This window comes from Osmerus eperlanus, chromosome 7 (assembly GCF_963692335.1).
Source record: "Osmerus eperlanus chromosome 7, fOsmEpe2.1, whole genome shotgun sequence".
NCBI classification, from domain to species: domain Eukaryota; kingdom Metazoa; phylum Chordata; class Actinopteri; order Osmeriformes; family Osmeridae; genus Osmerus; species Osmerus eperlanus.
The window spans coordinates 21,538,500-21,559,587 of NC_085024.1; the positions used below are offsets into that span (position 1 = coordinate 21,538,500).

At 50.8% G+C, this 21,088-nt stretch overlaps 2 protein-coding genes across 3 annotated transcripts; both read right to left on the reverse strand.

Moving 5' to 3' along the window:
* Positions 1 to 103: 103 nt before the first annotated feature.
* prpf3 (PRP3 pre-mRNA processing factor 3 homolog (yeast)) lies at positions 104 to 7,480 on the reverse strand. Of its 2 annotated transcripts, none has more exons than XM_062465963.1 (17): positions 7,299 to 7,480; positions 6,577 to 6,721; positions 6,317 to 6,447; positions 6,056 to 6,223; positions 5,841 to 5,927; positions 5,467 to 5,744; positions 5,229 to 5,347; positions 4,449 to 4,636; positions 3,876 to 4,042; positions 3,657 to 3,751; positions 3,302 to 3,445; positions 3,009 to 3,108; positions 2,334 to 2,447; positions 2,095 to 2,213; positions 1,856 to 1,933; positions 1,717 to 1,763; positions 104 to 926 (listed from the first exon to the last, which is right to left on the reverse strand). In XM_062465963.1, the coding sequence occupies exons 2-17, from the start codon at positions 6,719 to 6,721 to the stop codon at positions 777 to 779; spliced, it is 2,130 nt and encodes a 709-aa protein (XP_062321947.1). In that variant the 5' UTR covers positions 7,299 to 7,480; the 3' UTR covers positions 104 to 776. The 2 variants fall into 2 exon arrangements, with proteins under 2 accessions (XP_062321947.1, XP_062321946.1); XM_062465962.1 differs by having other exon boundaries at positions 1,708 to 1,763; positions 7,299 to 7,478.
* Positions 7,481 to 14,841: 7,361 nt separating this feature from the next.
* On the reverse strand, positions 14,842 to 20,457 carry LOC134023675 (circadian-associated transcriptional repressor-like). Its single transcript, XM_062465965.1, has 6 exons — positions 19,916 to 20,457; positions 18,061 to 18,389; positions 17,395 to 17,470; positions 17,210 to 17,288; positions 16,796 to 16,979; positions 14,842 to 15,922 (listed from the first exon to the last, which is right to left on the reverse strand). Exons 2-6 carry the CDS (start codon positions 18,385 to 18,387, stop codon positions 15,245 to 15,247), a joined length of 1,344 nt encoding a protein of 447 aa, XP_062321949.1. The 5' UTR covers positions 18,388 to 18,389; positions 19,916 to 20,457; the 3' UTR covers positions 14,842 to 15,244.
* Positions 20,458 to 21,088: the final 631 nt, after the last annotated feature.

The following is a 21,088-nucleotide window of genomic DNA, read 5'->3' on the forward strand; positions in this document are numbered from 1 at the left end:
TTTTATCATTGGGGAGAATAACATATCTGTGACAGACCATTTTACTACAACCCTTTGTCATATTTTTGTGAGACACCAAAAGAAGTTAAGTAAACAATTTGAATTCCCGGTCAAAAGTTTATTGTTCTGTATGTTTTCATCGCCAGCCTATGTACACTTATACAGTAACACACCTGACACAATATATGCAGTCTGAACAGAACATTTCTGTAAACGAAAAAAAAGAAAAAGAACAAATCAAAATGTTGATCGCAACAATAGGTGGTTGTTACTAATTTACATCAGGGAGGCCAAGAGCAAACGATTCATCCTAACAAGTTCACCCGTTATTTCAGCAGAACAGTGCAGAATATTTGTATTCGTACACATTATATATTTTGGGAAAAACATGACTTTGAAACACCGGTTGGAAAATGTTTTGTGTGAGGTACACTAGAGTAACATTTCAATACGACAGGACTGTCAGCCAGCGCTGAAGTTTAACTGTGTTCAAATTAAGCAAAAGCAGGCTACTTATTAACAGAGTGTAATCTGTTGGATAGTCTAAATACTGACAACCGACCAACTGGACAGTCACTCTTGATGAGAACTGCAAGCCTCACATTCACACCAGTCTCCCTCTCTCTCTCTCTACACGTTATCTTCCATTTCCATGCTTTTTAAAAATCCACCTGTTAAAAAGCTGTCAATCAACAAGGACAAGCAGTTGGCCGTTGGGGTGGGGCATGAAGGAGGGGGCAGGTTGACCTCTGAACCCTCAGCCTGTGACCCGTTCTTCAGTCGTCTGTGCTCTCCAACACACTCTGGCTGAGGGCCTGGTCCCAGTAGTGCTCGGTTCCGTGTTTCTTAAAGTGTTCTCTGGCCATGTTCTCTGTGGGACACTGCTTGAACTTCACTTCTCCAAAACTCCGCTCCTTAGCTGTGCCCTAGGGGAGGAGAGGAGAGAGGAGAGGAGAGGAGAGGGAGGAGAGAGAGAGAGGAGAGAGGAAGAAAAAAAAGAAAACTATCAACAATTGACTATCAACAATTTTCAACTAAGGTTTGTGGACACAAGGTTGATCTAGTAGACATCCCACTGAGAAGTTTGAATTGCGTGGAATTCCTCGTCTCCTCTGGAGGGGTAGCCCTGGATCCAGAAGCGCACACACACACACATAGCCTGAACACACACACACACATAGCCTGAACACACACACACACATAGCCTGAACACACACACACACATAGCCTGAACACACACACACACAGCCTGAACACACACACACATAGCCTGAACACACACACACATAGCCTGAACACACACACACATAGCCTGAACACACACACACATAGCCTGAACACACACACACACACATAGCCTGAACACACACACACATAGCCTGAACACACACACACATAGCCTGAACACACACACACATAGCCTGAACACACACACACATAGCCTGAACACACACACACATAGCCTGAACACACACACACATAGCCTGAACACACACACACATAGCCTGAACACACACACACATAGCCTGAACACACACACACATAGCCTGAACACACACACACATAGCCTGAACACACACACACATAGCCTGAACACACACACACATAGCCTGAACACACACACACATAGCCTGAACACACACACACATAGCCTGAACACACACACACATAGCCTGAACACACACACACGGGCGCGTGCACACACACCTCCCAGACCAGAGAGCATCTGTTGTTCCTCTTCGTGTCGTCGTCAGCATCTGGGTCTAACAGCAGGAAAGAGAGAAAGGACACTTAGCTCACCAGTACCTGTAGACCGAGTTGGATGTACAGCACACACACCTTACACCATTCCTACCATCTCTCTTAGAGTTGTGTTCCGGCCACTTGATTCTGTGAAGCATCAGTCTTTTAAACTTCTTCTGGGCTTTGGGACCTGCGAGACCATAAAAAACAACAACATCCGTTATTGTGGCGAGAGCACTCAGTTCCTCACAACCAATCTTCTACACGACGAGATGATGCTTGGTAGGGAACTGGAGCTGAGAAGTGTGTGTTGCTGTCATCTAAACAGTTGTGTACGTGTTGACCTCTCACCTCCCTCCACCACCACGATGTTGACGTCCCGGTGCAGCACCACGGTGCCCGTCAGGTACAGCTGGTTGGCGTTGGCCTCCACCTTGAACTTCTTAGCGGGGTTGTGGAGGTTACGAATCCTGAAGACACACACACGAGCCGGAGTCACACGTGATAGCTTATATACTCAACTGTACGCTGAGGTTTACCCTGTGAGTACACACACACAGCGACACACACATGAACACAACAACACACACCTGAACACAGCGATGTGAACCCCGTGAGTGAGATCCTCCTTGAGCTTCTTGACCTTCTTCTCCTTCCTCTGCTCTGCTGTGAGCTTACGAGCCGCATTCGCCTCCTCGTGAGCCCTGGGAACACAGAGGACACGCAGCGTGAGGGAGGCTGGGCGAGGCTGTGGGAGGCTGGGCGAGGCTAAGGGAGGCTGAGGGAGGCTGTGGGAGGCTGTGGGAGGCTGGGGGAGGCTGGGGGAGGCTGGGGGAGGCTGAGGGAGGCTGAGGGAGGCTGTGGGAGGCTGAGGGAGGCTGAGGGAGGCTGGGCGAGGCTGTGGGAGGCTGAGGGAGGCTGGGGGAGGCTGAGGGAGGCTGGGGGAGGCTGGGGGAAGCTGAGGGAGGCTGGGGGAGGCTGGGGGAGGCTGGGGGAGGCTGGGGGAGCAGCAGCTTGAGAACGCTGATCACGGGGCGACATCAGAAACATCCAGAAAGAGAGAGTGCTGACAGGCAGGCAGGCCTGGTGGAGAGCAGGAGAGAGAGAGGAGAGCAGGAGGAAACAGGGTGGAGAGCAGGAGGAAACAGGGTGGAGAGCAGGAGGAAACAGGGTGGAGAGCAGGAGAGAGGGAGGAGAGCAGGAGGAAACAGGGTGGGAGAGCAGGAGGAAACAGGGTGGAGAGCAGGAGGGGAGGAGTAACTCACTTCTGTCTCTTGGCCATCTGTGCTCTGACGTGGGCCTCCACCTTCGTGGGGTCCTGCACTGCCTCGGTTCCCAACACTCTCATCAGGTTGGAGATACGCACTATGGGGGGGGGGGGGGGGGCAGGGTTAGACAAACTGGCCTGCACATTCACTGGTCTGCACCAAGACTAGCTCACATAGTTCCACACTAACAGGTTGGCATAATGCATAACATACCAGCACATAAACAAACCATGTGAACCTATATTGGGATAGTGTGTGTGTATATGTATATGTGTGTGTGTTCTCTGTACCTTTGGGCTCTGGAGGGGGCATGAGGCCCAGGCGGACCTTCTCCTGCAGCTCCTTCTGGGCCTCCCTGCGGGTCTGTCTCCTCAACTTCTTCTGCTCCTTCTTGGTCAGGTAAACTCCCAGGGTCACCGGCTTGTCTGTGTCCACTGGGGGGAACACAAACCATCACCACTGTTACGTTAATCACGGGCCGGTATGACTCAACTGAGAAGAGGAGATGGCTTATGTGACAGCAGGAAATAGAAGAGCAGGGGTGGACAGGAAGTGGAAGAGAGCAGGGGTGGACAGGAAGTGGAATAGAGCAGGGGTGGACAGGAAGTGGAAGAGAGCAGGGGTGGACAGGAAGTGGGTGTGTACCTGGGGGGCTGATCTGAGCAGGGTGCTCCACCAGGTTGGTGACCCCGAACAACTCCATGTTGACAAACGATATCTCTTTGGATCTGAGAGATAACCTGGGAACCAAAACAGTCAATTACAAAAATCTGTATTAACAAACATTCTAATAACTCTGCATAAAACAGTGAGGATGTGATTCACTGTGTACGGCTGTGAAGGAAGCCAGGCGTCGTGTCTTACAAGTCTATGTTGGAGGGAAGGATGTAGGAGTCCCACCACTCGATGCTGGGCACCTCCCCATCGCCAAGCTCCTTCTTGGGGGCGATGAGAGCCAGCTTGGTGGACGCCTGGATGCCAGTCTTCTTAGCAGCCTGAGCGATCTCTGTCTGCAGTTTCTCCAACTGAGCCTGGGGGGACAGAGAGGAGGGGGGGGGACAGACAGAGAGGAGGGGGGGGGACAGACAGAGAGGAGGGGGGGGGACAGACAGAGAGGAGGGGGGGGGACAGACAGAGGGGGGGGGACAGAGAGGAGGGGGGGGGACAGAGAGGAGGGGGGGGGACAGACAGAGGGGGGGGACAGACAGAGGGGGGGGGGACAGAGAGGAGGGGGGGGACAGAGAGGAGGGGGGGGGACAGAGAGGAGGGGGACAGAGAGGAGGGGGGGGGACAGACAGAGGGGTGTCAGAACCATGATCCTGTCATCATCAAAACCCTGATCCATATATGACAGAGGAAGAGAGACAGAGAGAGAAAGAGACAGAGAGGGAGACAGTAAGAAATAACAGTGCGATTTCTGGATTCGGGACTCCATACCTTGGTTCGGATCCTCTGGGCGATCTTCTCAAAGCGACCCTGCTCGTGGAACTTGAAGCCCTTGCGGGGTCGCTGGGCTGGGGTCAGTGTGACCCTCTGGTCAAAGTAGGAGGTGGACTCCAGGTCGTCTCCCGGCTTCTCCTTCAGCTGCTGACGGAACTGCTCCCTTTTTACCGCTCGGATGTTGGCTACGAAAACAAACAAGCCCGGATGGTGAAAACTGAAGTGGCAGCTCTCTAAGTGGAGGGTGGGATGGTGCTAGGAGGAGGGCCGGAGGGAAGATTGTGCATGTGTCAGTACCTTTAAGAGGAAGAGTATGCGTGTGTCTGTACCTTTAAGAGGAAGAGTATGCGTGTGTCTGTACCTTTAAGAGGAAGAGTATGCGTGTGTCTGTACCTTTAAGAGGAAGAGTATGCGTGTGTCTGTAACTTTAAGAGGAAGAGTGTGCGTGTGTCTGTACCTTTAAGAGGAAGAGTATGCGTGTGTCTGTAACTTTAAGAGGAAGAGTATGCGTGTGTCTGTAACTTTAAGAGGAAGAGTATGCGTGTGTCTGTAACTTTAAGAGGAAGAGTGTGCGTGTGTCTGTACCTTTAAGAGGAAGAGTGTGCGTGTGTCTGTACCTTTAAGAGGAAGAGTGTGCGTGTGTCTGTACCTTTAAGAGGAAGAGTGTGCGTGTGTCTGTACCTTTAAGAGGAAGAGTGTGCGTGTGTCTGTACCTTTAAGAGGAAGAGTGTGCGTGTGTCTGTACCTTTAAGAGGAAGAGTGTGCGTGTGTCTGTACCTTTAAGAGTCGGCATGCGGTGTGTGAGCTCCACCTCCTTGCCGCTGGCGTCCACCGTTCGGCCCAGCTCGTCCAGGATGAGCGGGGTGGGCTTGTTCACCTCCTTAACCTCCACCTTCCTACGCAAACCCACAGAACACACCCAGCTCAGGTTAAATGAGTGTCTTTGAGCTGCAGCACATTTCCCACAGGTTCTCATCTGCCTGGAGACGTGTTGGGCACAGGAAGCCCAACTCACGGAGGAGCGATGCCCATGGCGTGCAGGTTGGCGAGCGCCACCAGGTTATGAGGTCCCGTGCTGCCCAGGGCTCCCAGGATGCCCGGCTTCATCACCAGCTGGGATTGGATCCGGGCCTGCAGCTCCGCAGCCTTGCGCGCCTTCTCGATGGCGTCGTTCATGAACGTGGCCGCCTGGGAGGGGGGGATGGACTGGGAGGCACCAGAGGAAGGGGCGGAGGGAGCGGAGAGCAGGCGCGAGGCTGGGAGGTCTGTCTGGGGCGAGGGCAAGGGCAGTCTCTGAGGAAGGGAACAATAACAGCACGGTTAGATGGTTAAGAGTTGCTCACTGAAAGGGAAAAAGCAGGTGGTGAGAATAGAAGACGTCTCCAGTACCGGTGAGTTTGGGACGGGACCAGAGAAGCTGAGCTGCTTTTTCCTCTCCTCTATCTGTTTGGTAGCTGCCTCCATCATCTGTTTGATCTAAAAAAGGAGAGACACAGACACAGAACAGTAAGTAAACAACAACAACCACACAACACCCTCCACCCTCAAACCCCTGATAGGCAGACGTCTGCCCAGGTGTGGGCCTGCTGGGTCGGTGTGAGTACCTGCATCTTGGTGAGCATGCCCGGGCTCTCTGCAGGGGGTCCAGGTATGACCTCTGGCTCCTCCACCTCCTCAAAACGAGGAACGCGTTTCCTCTTGACGGGCGCTCCCTCCACCACCTCAGCCACCTCTCGACCAACCGTCACCTCCACCTCGTCCCCAAACACATCCTGCCACACACCCCCGCCCGGCTGTGTTAGGGCCCTGGGTCTGACACCACCATCCATTACATGCATGTAACAAGCACAAGGGCATATGTCAACCTTTAGGTCTCTTTTCCGGTTCCTTTCTCCCGCTCCCTTGTTGCCACGAGCGATGCGGCTCTCCTCCAACGCTTCGAACAGCCTCTCCACAAAACCACCCGCCGACTCGTCCAGGAATGGCCTCAGCTGATCTAGAGGTGGAGGATAGTTCAGTGTAAAAAAAAAATATATATATATATATATATATATATATACAAAAAATAAAGTGTCTTTATAGTGTCTTCATTTTTTGGGTCTCACCCATAAGTTCTCGGACTAACCTGTGGTTTTCCTCTTATCCAGGCCCTTTCCTACGCAGTGCAGCGCCGCAGTGACCACGGTGGGCTCCGAGAAACCCAACACCTTCTTCACGGTCCGCTCCACCCATGGCCGGAGCTCCTCCACCTCCCGCTTGGGAAGCGACATCTGCGGCGCACAACAACAACAGAGAAGGCTTCAGTGGAAGCGATAGTTTGCCATCTTGTTCAGTTTTACAACGTGCTTTTCCAACGCAATCCCCGTTATATAGTAAATCGTGCCATAACCACATAAGCCAAGTTTCATAGCGAGTGGAGAAACTTTCAGCTAAATTCCATGTTGTTGACAAGCTAGCTGTTCGTAGCTAGCAAGCTAGTGTGGCTCAAACTTCTAACCTACTAACCAGAGAAGTGTTGTCTGCTAGCACTGCGTTAGCAAGCTAGCTAGTCTAGATAGCAACATCGTGATTACATATTAACGTCTTTAAGGATCCCAAGATAGTTACTGTAGCTAACGACTTTGGGAAAACAGCTTCAAGCAGGTTTCAGAAGCAGGAAGTCAGAATAGATTATAAATTTAACATGATGCACCCCTCGAGCTAAATAAGCCGACTGTATACAACCTACCTCGCTAACTAACGCTAACTAGCTAGAGCTAGCATTGTTGCTGATTAGCGTGGGAGCTAAGCTAGCTATAGCTACCTAACAAAACGAAACAAGAATAATTGTATAAATCAGACACTCACCTAGCAACTCCTTTCTTCGCAACTTGTGGTAAAAAAACAGAATGTCCGAAAACGTGTAACGACACAAGTTTGCTCTGTGCATCAAATGTAAAACTTTCTCACTTGCGGCGTTCGCACGACGTTTAGAACAGCGACCCGGAACGAGAAGTGCTTGGCTTCTTCATTCTATTAGAAATCCCCAAAACTATGCTGCCCTCTTTCCCAAAATCAAAGCACTACAAGAGTATTCAAAACTACATTTATTGGCTCGGCAAAGTCAACTGATTGTGTGCATAGGGACTCCTGCTTGGACCTGTATTTACAGTTGATGATAACAGAAATAAATAGTCAAACAGGCCAAAATCTTGGTTGTTTAGTCGTTAATGTTAACAGATAAATAATTGGTCTGTCATATTTGTTCCCTATGGATAATGTAATGTAACATGTCTTTCTCAACAAAACAATTCTGGAAACGGGAGAGATCTCTTGGAGTTCCTTTTTTCTTTCTTTCTTTCCTCAGCATGATTTGGGTCATGATGGTGTGGTTGGAGTAATGTGGTTGGAGGGCCGCAGGGTGCCCAGGGCTACCCCAGTCAACCAGATTACATGCTGCAACCCCCCCCCCCCCCCTCCTGCTCTGCCCCCTCCCTCTCTCTCACTCTGTCTCTCTCTCTCTGTTCAATATCAATGGGGGTTTTTTCATGAAAAAAGGATGCTCCTCTTTCTGATTCTGGTATTCAAACCAGTAATGCTCACTTGATCTCTCCCACTCCCTCTCTCCCCTTCTCCTTCTCTCCCCTTCTCTCTCTTCCTCAGTCTCTCTCCCCCAAGTCTGTCCCACATCACTGCTGTCCCCACCCCATCCTCAACCCACTTGATCATAACCCCCCCCCCCCTCCCCACCCCCCATCTTCCTTGTTGCCGTGACACCTCACATGCTGGGTGGGTTCTCATTTGCTCTCAGTTATGTAAGATCATCTCAATATGACATTACTACAAACGCACACACACACACAAGCACACACACACAAGCACACACACACACAATGGCTTATTCATTCCGCAACACAGAGTGCATGGCACTGTTTGGAATGTGTGAGCATTAAACACAGCATTCTTTTTAAAGGGATTCCAAGCAATACACTTTTCGTTGGGATTTACTCAGGAAAATTACCGTTGAGTGTTTTGTTTTATTTTATTTGCAAAGGTTTACATGAAAGAAATGGGTTATTCTGTTTTTAGATGCACTAGCAGTCAGTTAATTTCTTATTGTGACATTTGTCGATGTGAAAATGTGTTTGGCTTGACACATGTTGTGCAATTTTACACATTCTGTCTTGAATCTGTGTTACCTAATACACACAGATAGAGTGGTACTCTTTCATTCATCAGATAAGGTGGTGTTTCATCATGCTGACCCAGATCTGGTTGTCTGGTAGGGGCGGTAAATCAACCCAAACAGTTCCAGTACCATGGGACCGGCCTTTATTCCCCACCAAGAAATAGCCGGTGTGTGTGTGTGTGTGTCAGAGCACATGCAAAAAATCAATTTACATTCTGAACCGTAGTCACACTCCACCCCCCTTGCCCCTCCATCCCCCTTGCCCCTCCACCTGCCTCTCTTTCATCCTCCTCCACCCCCTTGCCCCTCCACCCCCTTGCCCCTCCACCTGCCTCTCTTTCACCCTTCTCCACCCCTTGCCCCTCCACCTGCCTCTCTTTCATCCTCCTCCACCCCTTGTTCCTCCACCTGCCTCTCTTCTCTTTTTCCTCATTCTCTCCTCTCCTTACCACCTGTCTTCTTGTCACAACCCCCTTCTGTCCTCATCCTCCCTTTCCTGGGTCTCCCTTTCTAATTTACTCTCTTTATGTCACTTCCCCCATCCCCCCTCCCCCTCTCCTTTAATAATTGAGTGGCCATGTAAGATGGCTGCCCTATGAACAGGCTCAGGATGCTGTATTCAGGCCAGGGGATCTGATGGGGATGTTATTAGCCTGTAGCACGGTTCTGTCCCAAATATCCCACACGTGTGTCCTTGAAAATGTGGCTCACCTACCTTTACTGGGTCCCCTGCTGATGACATCACAATCAGGGGGGCTGTGGGGAGAACAGCCTTCCCACCCCACCAAGGTCCCCCATTCCAGTAAGCCACTGCACTATTCGTTCTTGTTTTCGGCACAGCTTAGACTGAACATTTATATTGTAGATGAAGGTTGTTTTGAAACCAGTCAGCATTTAAGCCTTGGGGACATAGATGAGTAAGAAAAGTGTATTTGTGTGTTGTGTGTGTGCACGCATGCAGAAGGGCAGGGGGAGTTGTAGAATAAGTGAGTAAGCACATCACTGTCTCATTCCCTCCCTGACCCCCCCCCCCCCACACACACACACACACACACACACACACACAGAAAAGGGACACAAACTGTCACCCTAGCAGATGGGAATAGACAACAATTAGCAATGAGTTTGGAAGTACTGATCGAAAAGAAGAAAACCACAAACTCAGGGATTGAAATGACGGTGAGAGTATTTCGTGCAGGCTGATGGATGCACACACATGCTCCAGTAATACGTGTTTGCATTTGTGCTCATGGCTTAGCACTAAGTAATGAAATACCAATGTATTTACAGCTTTCTGGCATTGTGTATGTGTATATATACAAAATTAATTAACCATTATGTAATTTTAAACAACAGTGAAGTCTAAGATAGTGATATGTGATTAAGGTCAAATAAAATACAACAAAGAAAGTAAAATTAACAGAAACATTTTTTTGAAACAACCCATGTTTCATTTCTACTTCCCAAAATGTGAGTGTGAGGTCATGTTGTGTCTTGTTGTCGCCCTCCACACATCCTCCTCCTCGGGGCCCTGGTGTCTATCCTTGGGAGGAGAGGGGGAGGGCTGCACGCTTCTAAAAACTGCATGGATACAAGGGGGGGTCGAGGGGGAGGGAGGCGGTCTTTGTTGTTACGTAGTACAGTCAGTGTGTCAGACACAGGCCCGTCACAGAATCAGCCAGTCAGTGTGTCAGACACAGGCCCGTCACAGAATCAGCCAGTCAGTGTGTCAGACACAGGCCCGTCACAGAATCAGCCAGTCAGTGTGTCAGACACAGGCCTGTCACAGAATCAGCCAGTCAGTGTGTCAGACACAGGCCTGTCACAGAATCAGCCAGTCAGTGTGTCAGACACAGGCCCATCACAGAATCAGCCAGTCAGTGTGTCAGATTGAGTGTGTGCTGTTTGTGTGTGGAGGGGGGGTGGTGTTGCACGTGATTTGTGTGTGTGTCTGTGTGTGTGTCTTTGTGTGTGTGTCTGTGTGTGTGTGTCTGTGCGTAAGAGATCCTCCTTAACCCTCGTGCTGCCTTCGGGTCACATGACCCAAAGGTTCATAACGAACCATCGTTGTGTTTACCCAATTTTACCCAATACAAAAACAAATAAAAATAATTTTCTTTTAACCTTGGCAATGTGGGGGGTCTGAGACAGCCCAACGGTTACATACTGTTTTTGTATGCGGTAAAGTTGTCGCAATACGACGGTGGGTCACAATGACTGATGGGTCAGAACGACCCGAAGATAACACAAGGGTTAAGGGAGAGTTTTATCCTGCTTCAGTAACAAAGAATCAAAACCACACCCTTCCAAACTCTCTGTCTCCCTACACATTCCCCCTGCTACCTGCTGGGATGGGCTCCTAGGGTGGAACGTGGAATACAATTTCAAAACTAGTGTCAGACACTCAGATTCTACGTGCTCCTAGATCTTTCTTTGCAGCTTTGCTGCAGTATTTCCAGTGGTACATTTTAAAACGTGTGAACAAAATTAAGGGTGAAATAAAGAGATTTAATTAGCTTTTTTGTGGTTAACCAAAGGAAGCAGGGAGCTTTGCTCTGACGGTGTCGTCGAGGGAGCGCTGCGTGGATCAGAGGCTTTCTAACCCTCCTTCACTGATCCTCACGTACAGTCTGAGGGATCTGAGAAGGCTACAGATCACAGGGTCACTGTTGCCCACACTGCCGCTGTCCAGGAGAGGCATCCAGCAGGGAACAGACTCAGACTGGGGGGGTATTCAGGTTAGGCTCCCGGTACATCCTCCCTCCTTCCACACTGAGCGTTGCCGTGGTTATTTATGAATAGACGTTTTTGATTGAACTTCCTCTGATGTTGATCAGAGCAGCTAAAATCCCAACCCCCTCCCTCTCTAGAGCTTCCAGGCTAATCCAGGCCCAGCTCAACACGACCCACGACCTCACACTCACAACAAGATAGGACTCTTTCACATCACGAGTGCCGACTGATACACATGTGTAGCACACATGGAGGAATGAGGCTCATGGCAGTGATGTGTGGTCGACAAACAAACAACCAATCCAAATGCACGTGTGTGTGGGTGAGATGGAGCAGCTGGGAGGGGGATGGATGGGCCAGCGCCCCACCCCCCTCCTCCTCCACCCAGATTACTGAGGCTCAGGGTGACACACCCACCTCCCCCCTTTCCTCACCCTGCCCCCCCCGACCCTCCACATTCACTCACACTCCAAATGTACAGCCTCTAATCTGCCCCCCGTGGAGTCACATCTGTTTAGGGAGAGACGTTCCCCTTAACTGTACACACATCCTCTCATAATCAGACTACACACACACACACGCATTCACTCAACAGACACGCAACACACATTCACACACTCACAGGGAGAAATAAACTAGCCCAATCTGTATTTTTGTTTTTCACAAAATGTGTAATTTATTAAAAGATTTCCTTTTTCCATTATTGTTTAAAAAAAGTAGTCTGAAGAATAATACCACAAAAAGATGCAGTGAGAGAAGAGAGGAAGACAGCGAAGGAAAGGCTGGAAGGAGAGGAGAGGCAGGGGTGTGCAGCAGAGGGGGAGGAGAGAGGAGAGGCAGGGGTGTGCAGCAGAGGGGGAGGAGAGAGGAGGAGAGGCAGGGGTGTGCAGCAGAGGGGGAGGAGAGAGGAGAGGCAGGGGTGTGCAGCAGAGGGGGAGGAGAGAGGAGGAGAGGCAGGGGTGTGCAGCAGAGGGGGAGGAGAGAGGAGGAGAAGAGGAGGAGAGGCAGAGGTGTGCAGCAGAGGGGGAGGAGAGAGGAGGAGAAGAGGCAGGGGTGTGCAGCAGAGGGGGAGGAGAGAGGAGGAGAAGAGGCAGGGGTGTGCAGCAGAGGGGGAGGAGAGAGGAGGAGAAGAGGAGGAGAGGCAGGGGTGTGCAGCAGAGTGGGGGAGGAGAGAGGGAGAGGTGGGAGGGGAGACTACAGTCTGCTACTATTGTACAATATGAAAAAGGCAGTCGAAATAAACAAGACTTATTATTTCTGACCAATCAGCAGTGGTCTCTGCAGTAGAAAATATACATGGAGAAGACAACAAAAAAAATAAGTGCAATTGGTTTCTGTCACATGACAGTCATAGAAACCCAGGAGCAGGACAGGAAGCAGCCCTAACAACAGACCCAGGGGCAGATTCAACAGACTCCCCCATCAGTCAAGGATGGGAAGGGCTGGATGCATTTGATCCCAGATCTGATAGGGTTCTGTAGCGACGTCTCTGTACCTATACAGAGCTGCTCGTGACTCCGGATTCAAAAGTGAGTATTGTTGCAGGAATTTGCAGGAAGATGAGATACATCAGAACGTCAATATTTTCACAAACTCTTCCTTTCAAGGTGTTGGTAAATATTTTTCAAGAGTTGTTGTAATTTCAAACAGATACTTTTGTTTTGAAGCATTATCAGGTTAAATTCATACCATATAGCAGCTGAATATGTCGGTGCAGATGTTCCTCTCCCTGCCGCACTCTGCAAGTGGTTTCGTTTTATACACTTCTCAAACATAAAAATGACACAAGATAGTTCTCCATTCAATTATACTGGATGAAACTTACAGCCTGCCCCAGAGATGGGCCCAAATTAACCACAGCACATCACTGCCGTTAATGAGAGTAAAGGATGCAGTCTTGTATTTATGTTGGTGTTTTAAGGAGATTGAGCCCAACAAGCAAATGGAAGCCAAAGTATAGAATGAAGACTGAAGGAGACTAACTGTCTGTGTACTGTCTTTGTATGACATACAGGCAAACAATCACAATAGAAAATGCGTTGAAAGCAATAAATGCTTTTCTGTACATATTCTGTTTGGTAAAGGCACAGTAGTCCGATAGTCTATTCATACATTTTTGTACCCTTCTGTTTTCCCTTGTTAGTGATAAAGACCACAAACTAACCACTACAGCATTGTCCCCTGCCACCTCTCAGAGCCACAAGCCAAACAATGACATGTGCACAGAGAGAACATCAGCTGCCTTTTCGAATAAATACAAACAAATAAATAAATGCAGCATCAAAATCAACAATACAAATGAAATAAATTAAACTGTGGGCCTTCCTGTCTGTGAGTGGTTGTTGTCTCTCTGGCTGGTCGTGTGTGTATGATGAAGCCAGCCCTGACCACAGCGCAGTACTGTTTACCCTGCCCACTGGTGACCGCTGGAAACCTGCCGATGTCTAGGTCTGTTTTTATGATTCATTTTTATCCACAGCAACTGATTCAATAGATCTGTGACTTCCTGTCGCCAGTGTTCTTTGTGATGTCACATCCCTTGTTCCTTTGTCACAAATCTGTCAGCCAGGTCCCAAAGCAGGTCTCGGTTTACATTCTGGGTTGATGACATCATTGATCCTTTGTGTGTGTGTGTCTGTGTGTGGTGTCAAGAGACTCTCAGTCTCTTTGACGCACACACACACACTGTGTTCTGTACAAGACTTCTTCAAATCACTTGAAGACGTTTCATTCATGACTCGTCTTGTCGTTGTCACTGCCACTGCATCTACTTCCTGTCACAGGCGGTGATGTCACACTGATGTGTTGGCATGACGATGTCGGAGCGTCGCTCCTCGGGAACAGAGCCAGGCTGTCCCAGGCCGGAGGGTCTCTCTGATCACCACACACACCCTAACCCTGGCTGTAGCTCTGATCACCACACACACCCTAACCCTGGCTGTAGCTCTGATCACCACACACACCCTAACCCTGGCTGTAGCTCTGATCACCACACACACCCTAACCCTGGCTGTAGCTCTGATCACCACACACACCCTAACCCTGGCTGTAGCTCTGATCACCACACACACCCTAACCCTGGCTGTAGCTCTGATCACCACACACACCCTAACCCTGGCTGTAGCTCTGATCACCACACACACCCTAACCCTGGCTGTAGCTCTGATCACCACACACACCCTAACCCTGGCTGTAGCTCTGATCACCACACACACCCTAACCCTGGCTGTAGCTCTGATCACCACACACACCCTAACCCTGGCTGTAGCTCTGATCACCACACACACCCTAACCCTGGCTGTAGCTCTGATCACCACACACACCCTAACCCTGGCTGTAGCTCTGAAGTAGTCAGCTTCGGTGGAGAGACCACATCTAAGGAGCGGTAAACATTGATTCCATTGATTCCAGGAGGAGATTCTTATTCTGTCTGAAACACCCCCCACTTCCCTAGCAACCACGCCCCCCACTTCCCTAGCAACCACGCCCCCCACTTCCCTAGCAACCACGCCCCAAACATCAATGACCCTGTTTGTTTTAGGGAGCATTCTGGATGTTTTATTTTCCATTTATTGAAGCCAGTTAAACAAACGGACTCTTTAAGCAGGAGCTGCTAACCTTTCCTGTTCTCCTGCAAGGTGATTCATTATGCTCAGAATATTTATATTCTTAATAAATTGTGATTATCAACACAGATTGTATTAACATGGACTCATAATCCTAACTCAGTTTCACCAAATGTTTCATACAAAACATCCTGTCCATCCTTTTAGGAACTATGAACAACTTCACAGTACACCTGTAACCCCTCCATCCTCCTCTCTCCTCCTCACAGCAGCTTTGGTGTGGGCATAGTCACGCCAGCCTGCTCCTTCTGGGCATGCTCAGTGCGTTAGGTCTCACAGGGGGCGGAGCAGACTGTGGTCTTGGGGGCGGGCCGGCTCGAAGGCTTGACTGTGACCGCAGACGGCTGGCTGCGTCCCTGACAGCTCTCTGAGGTCATGCTCTCTGCCTGCTGCCTGGCAACAGGCTGGATGTGGCACCCCATTGGCTGCTGCTGGTTTTGGGAATCGTTGTAAGGTGTGGTGGACGAGATGGAGCAGTCTTGTGTCGCTGGACTGCCCCTGCTGGTGGACGGGGGGAGGGCAGGGACCGTCTGTGTTCCCTTCTGGTCTCTGGGTTTGCCCCTGTGAGAGGAGCAGGGTTTAGTGGGGGAGAAGATGGGCGCCAGGTGGACCCAGGTCAGGCTGGGCTCAGACCAGCCGCTGGCTTTGAAGCAGGACGTTTCTCCCTCTCTTTCTCCCTCTCTTTCTCCCTCTCTTTCTCGGCTCTCATCCTCCTTCTCCTTCCTGTTGTTCCCCTGCCGGCTGGCGCTGGAGAGGTTGTGCGCGGTCTGGAGCCCCCCCTGGAGCCCCCCACCAGCCCAGGGGAGAGCGGGGCGCTCCTCTTCCTCCTCCCCCTGCCCTCCTCCGTCCTCTTCTCCGTCCTCTCCTCCGCTGGGGCGGGGTTGTTTACGGAGGGCGGGGGGAGGGGCGGCGGGCTCGGACTCCGGCCAGCTGAGTCTGCGTTTCTGGAGGAGCGAGGGGAGGGAGAAAGAGGGGGGGAGAGAAGGGGAGAGAGAGGGGGAGAGAAGGGGAGAGAGAGGGGGTTTAAAGAGGGGGAGAGAGAGGGGGTTTAAAGAGGGGGAGAGAGGGGGGGAGAGAGAGGGGGTTTAAAGAGGGGGAGAGAGAGGGGGAGAGAGAGGGGGTTTAAAGAGGGGGAGAGAGAGGGGGGAGAGAGGGGGTTTAAAGAGGGGGAGAAAGAGGGGGAGAAAGAGGGGGGGGAGAGGGGGGGGAGAGAGGGGGGGGAGAGAGGGGGGGAGAGAGGGGGGGGAGAGAGGGGGGAGAGAGGGGGTTTAAAGAGGGGGAGAAAGAGGGGGGGGGAGAGAGGGGGAGAGAGAGGGGGTTTAAGGAGGGGGAAAGAGAGGGGGAGAGAGAGGGGGGAGAGAGGGGGTTTAAAGAGGGGGAGAGAGAGGGGGAGAGAGAGGGGGTTTAAAGAGGGGGAAAGAGAGGGGGAAAGAGAGGGGGAGAGAGAGGGGGTTTAAAGAGGGGGAGAAAGAGGGGGGGGAGAGAGGGGGAGAGAGAGGGGGTTTAAAGAGGGGGAGAGAGAGGGGGAGAGAGAGGGGGGAGAGAGGGGGTTTAAAGAGGGGGAAAGAGAGGGGGAGAGAGAGGGGGGAGAGAGGGGGTTTAAAGAGGGGGAGAAAGAGGGGGGGGGAGAGAGGGGGAGAGAGAGGGGGTTTAAAGAGGGGGAAAGAGAGGGGAGAGAGAGGGGGTTTAAAGAGGGGGAGAGAGAGGGGGAGAGAGAGGGGGAGAGAGAGACAGGAAAACAGGGTAAGTGTCCAAAACCTTTGTCTGTTTTCAACAGTTTTGTCAGCGTAAACATGGAGCAACAGCAGTCCACTGACCTTGACTGGAATGTGCCGCTGGTCCCTGTGCTTGTGTGAGGGGGTGCAGCTGGAAGCCCCTGGTGTGGGGGATCGCTCAGGGGGGGCCGAGACGGCGGGGGGCGGGGGGGCTCGGGGGGACACGTGTGGAAACCACAGCTTCAACATCATTTCCACCTGCAGCAGGGTGTTCAGGTGCTTCTCCCTGCAGAGAGAGAGAGATGAATGCCACAGAGGTTAGAGGGTCTCAGGAGGAGAGGGGGGAGGTGGAGGAGAGGAGAGGGGAGGGGAGGGGAGGGGAGGGGAGGGGAGGGGGAGGGGGAGGGGGAGGAGAGGGGAGGGGGAGGTGGAGGGGAGGAGGAGGAGGAGAGGGGAGGGGGAGGTGGAGGAGAGGGGAGGGGAGGAGAGGGGAGGGGGAGGTGGAGTGGTTCTTACCCGCCATTTGGTCTCCGTAGAACCCCTACGATCCTCTGGATTCTGTCCATAGCAACGCTCTGCTGGAAACTACTCAGACCTGTCAATCAAAGTGATACAACTGAGTCACATATACTGAATATTTTTGCCTGAATCAAACACACAAAAACACACACACACACTGCACAGACACACGCGGAGCCCACCACGATCGAAGCGTCCTCTCTTCAGTCCGTGCAGCAACTCCAGCAGCGGTCTGACGAAGCCTTGCAGCTCCGCACACTGAAGCAGAGAAGAAGAACAGAGTCTAAACACACAGACCACACCCCTCTCCTCCACCTGTACACTGCTGTCTAAACACACAGACCACACCCCTCTCCTCCACCTGTAGCCTGCTGTCTAAACACACAGACCACACCCCTCTCCTCCACCTGTACACTGCTGTCTAAACACACAGACCACAGCCCTCTCCTCCACCTGTACACTGCTGTCTAAACACACAGACCACACCCCTCTCCTCCACCTGTACACTGCTGTCTAAACACACAGACCACACCCCTCTCCTCCACCTGTACCCTGCTGTCTAAACACACAGACCACACCCCTCTCCTCCACCTGTACCCTGCTGTCTAAACACACAGACCACACCCCTCTCCTCCACCTGTACACTGCTGTCTAAACACACAGACCACACCCCTCTCCTCCACCTGTACCCTGCTGTCTAAACACACAGACCACAGACCACACCCCTCTCCTCCACCTGTACCCTGCTGTCTAAACACACAGACCACACCCCTCTCCTCCACCTGTACCCTGCTGTCTAAACACACAGACCACACCCCTCCCCTTCTCCTCCACTCTGACTATCCCACCTTCTGAGTGAAGACCTGGTCTCCCTCTGTCTTCTCCTTCTCCCTCTCCTCATCCTTGGGTTTCGTGACCTCCGACCCCTGGAAGCCCTTGACCTCCGCGTGGCCGGCGAAGCCGTCGCACGCCCACTGTGACCCGGGCCGGCCCAGCCTATCGGCCTCCTCCTCCGTGGCCCCGCCCACGTCGCCCAGGGCGACGGCGTGGGAGCGCTCCGTCAGAAAGACGTCTGCGTCATCTTCCGCCTGCTCCGAGTCGCTGAACAGGAAACTGTCGCTGGAGCTCAGCGAATCAAAGGAAGGCTGGCTGGAAGTGCTTCCTTGTGACTGCATCCCTACAGGCACACAGTTAGAATGATGACACTGCATTAAAGAGAGTTTATTTACTGTACATGGTACACAGAGAGAGAGAGAGAGAGAGAGAGAGAGAGAGAGAGAGAGAGAGAGAGGGAGAGAGATAGAGAGAGAGAGAGAGAGAGGAAGAGGGAGAGAGAGAGAGGGAGACAAAAACACCCTCATCCCCAAATGAAAACGCCCAATTCAAAATGGTGGATGAGGCAGTGGCCTAGTTTAACGTGGTGCAGAGTATCACTGGGATGGGGGGTAGGGAGTGGGCACAGTGGTGGAGCATGTCTGGCTTCCACTGAGGAGAGCAGGCGGGAGGCTGAAAGTAAAACATGAGGGGGAAGGGTGTTTGTAGAGTAAGCAGGAGTGAATTGGAAAAAACGACAGGCAGTCTCTCTCTCTCACACTCATTCATTCTCTCTTTAACTCTTACTTGCTCTTTTGCTCAATTGCACTCTCTCTCTCTCTCTCTCTCTCTCTCTTCCTCCGCCTCAGGCGTCCTGTAGCCCCTCCCCTCTGTCTCGTTCTCTCCACCCTCCCCTCTGAACCACACTCGCCCCCCTCTTTCCCCTCAGTATTTCTGTAAACCCTGCATCTCTTATTCTCCTTTCCGACGCCTCTCCCCACCCCTCCAAGCACTCATCCAGAGGGAGGCCATGCTGCCCTGCTACGCTACGATCTAACACACTGGGAAGCCATACCTGTCCTGTACACACAAAGACACAGATTGTTTATCTAGCCAGGACGCTGGGTACAGATGTCTATGCATACACACAGGCGATAAACTGCAAACATAACGGGACCTTTCCTGCCATGTGTACACACACACACACACACACACACACACACACACACACACACACACACACACACTGGTATTGATCCACTCCTGTTTGAGTTTCGGTGGGACAGAACGCACTGATTTACCAGGTCCACAGAGTAACAACAACACAACTGTCCTCAGACTAGTGTTTTCTTGGAGCATGATGTCTAATCGCTGTTTCTCTAGGAGAGTATAGGGCTGGCAGCCGGAGATTTGAACACTGCTACGATCACTTCCTCTTGAACTGGTAGTGTCAAAATCTACCGCTGGCATTCACTAGTGTTGTTCGTTTTTTTTCCCTCACTCCTTTTCATGTTATGCCTTTGCTTCAGTTCAGATTATTAAACGCATTCTGCGTTGTTTATATTATATTTTTGTACAGCAGATAATAAAGAACCAGAAGATCCCAGTTCTAACCGTATTTCAGCGGTTAGGAGCCCACTAAGGAACCAGACACAGTGCAACAATGTCGAAACTACGATACTACATAATTACATGTAGGCTATATACAGATACGATACAGGCAAGATAAGATTTGTAGTTTTTAAAATCAGATAAGTGGTTTGAATGTAGGCCTATATTCGATTTAGACGAATAACAAATCATTAGGAATCCCACTGGATTTGTCCAATGTAACAAAGCACATTCCTGTGTAGTCTAGCCGATTTCAAAAAGTAATAGTCTGTTACTCACCTATGACACTTCTTCAAAAACCCCAGCAGTTAAATCATCTGCAGTTACCAGAAATGTTGTAACGTCCCTTTCCGTTCTTGTAACGATAATACCGTCCACACTCTCCAACCTCCGGGATCGGGACCAGTATCCCCTCACACACAACCCGGCTGCTCATTGGCTTGTCTCTTCACGAGCTCGTTCCATCCACGGTTTACGAGCGTCAACATGTGCATGGTTACACGTGACCGCGAGTTGTGCGTGCCATATTCGGCCAGTCATTGGCTGCTTGACTGACAGAAACGCATGCTACTGGACAACCTATTCAGCCCGTTACTGCAATACTTGTCGTTGATTGGTGGTTTCCTCAGGCTCTCAGAGTCCTGCCCATACATGTGGCGCTCGTGTGTGTACTACGGCTGAGAGCAGAGACGCTACGGTGGCGTCATCAGAACATAGATATGTTACCCGCACAAGTGCACAATGCTCTGTGAATTTATTGTACAAACAAATGTGTATCATCATTGTACACATTTGTCGAATGTCATGTAATTGTCCGAACTATTTATCTAGCCTAACACTCAATAATCAACGATTCAGTTCATGTGGATTCATCAATAGGCCAGCTCACCAATCCAGGATTCTACTTTCAGACTCACACAGCGGGCCAATACCGAATACCTATTTCCTCACGTGCGGGGTCGGCGAAACCACCGCCCCTGTGAAGGAGACACAGCTGTAATAAACCGTATAGCTCGTGACCCCACACCTTGATTATTTTCTTGATATAGCTGAAACACAAAATGAATGCTAAATGAACAGGTCCACATAACAGGTTATCAACACAGTCTGATTACTAATGATAAAACAATCTTTACTTTCAGTTCAAAGACATTTATTTAGAATTTCTCATAAAACAGCCCTAGACTATTATCACTATTTTACATGACATCAATTCCTTTACTGTTAAAAACCAGCTAACTCAGTTCTAGTTATCAATCCTAGGCATTATATTTACATTTAGTCATTTAGCAGACGCTCTTATCCAGAGCGACTTACAGTAAGTACAGGGACATTCCCCCCAAGGCAAGTAGGGTGAAGTGCCTTGCCAAAGGACACAACGTCATTATGCACAGCCAGGGATTGAACCGGCAACCTTCTGATTAATAGCCCGATTCCCTAACCGCTCAGCCA

Coding starts and splice junctions, on each gene's coding strand:
- prpf3 (XM_062465962.1), bottom strand. CDS start 6,721: ATGTCGCTTCCCAAGCGGGAGGTGGAGGAGCTCCGGCCATGGGTGGAG. Junction 5,745..5,840: donor GTCCCGTCCCAAACTCACCG/GTACTGGAGACG, acceptor TCCCTTCCTCAG/AGACTGCCCTTGCCCTCGCC. Junction 3,446..3,656: donor TGCTCAGATCAGCCCCCCAG/GTACACACCCAC, acceptor TGTTCCCCCCAG/TGGACACAGACAAGCCGGTG.
- LOC134023675 (XM_062465965.1), bottom strand. CDS start 18,387: ATGCAGTCACAAGGAAGCACTTCCAGCCAGCCTTCCTTTGATTCGCTG. Junction 17,471..18,060: donor ACCAGGTCTTCACTCAGAAG/GTGGGATAGTCA, acceptor TCTCTGCTTCAG/TGTGCGGAGCTGCAAGGCTT. Junction 17,289..17,394: donor GAGAGGACGCTTCGATCGTG/GTGGGCTCCGCG, acceptor TTTGATTGACAG/GTCTGAGTAGTTTCCAGCAG.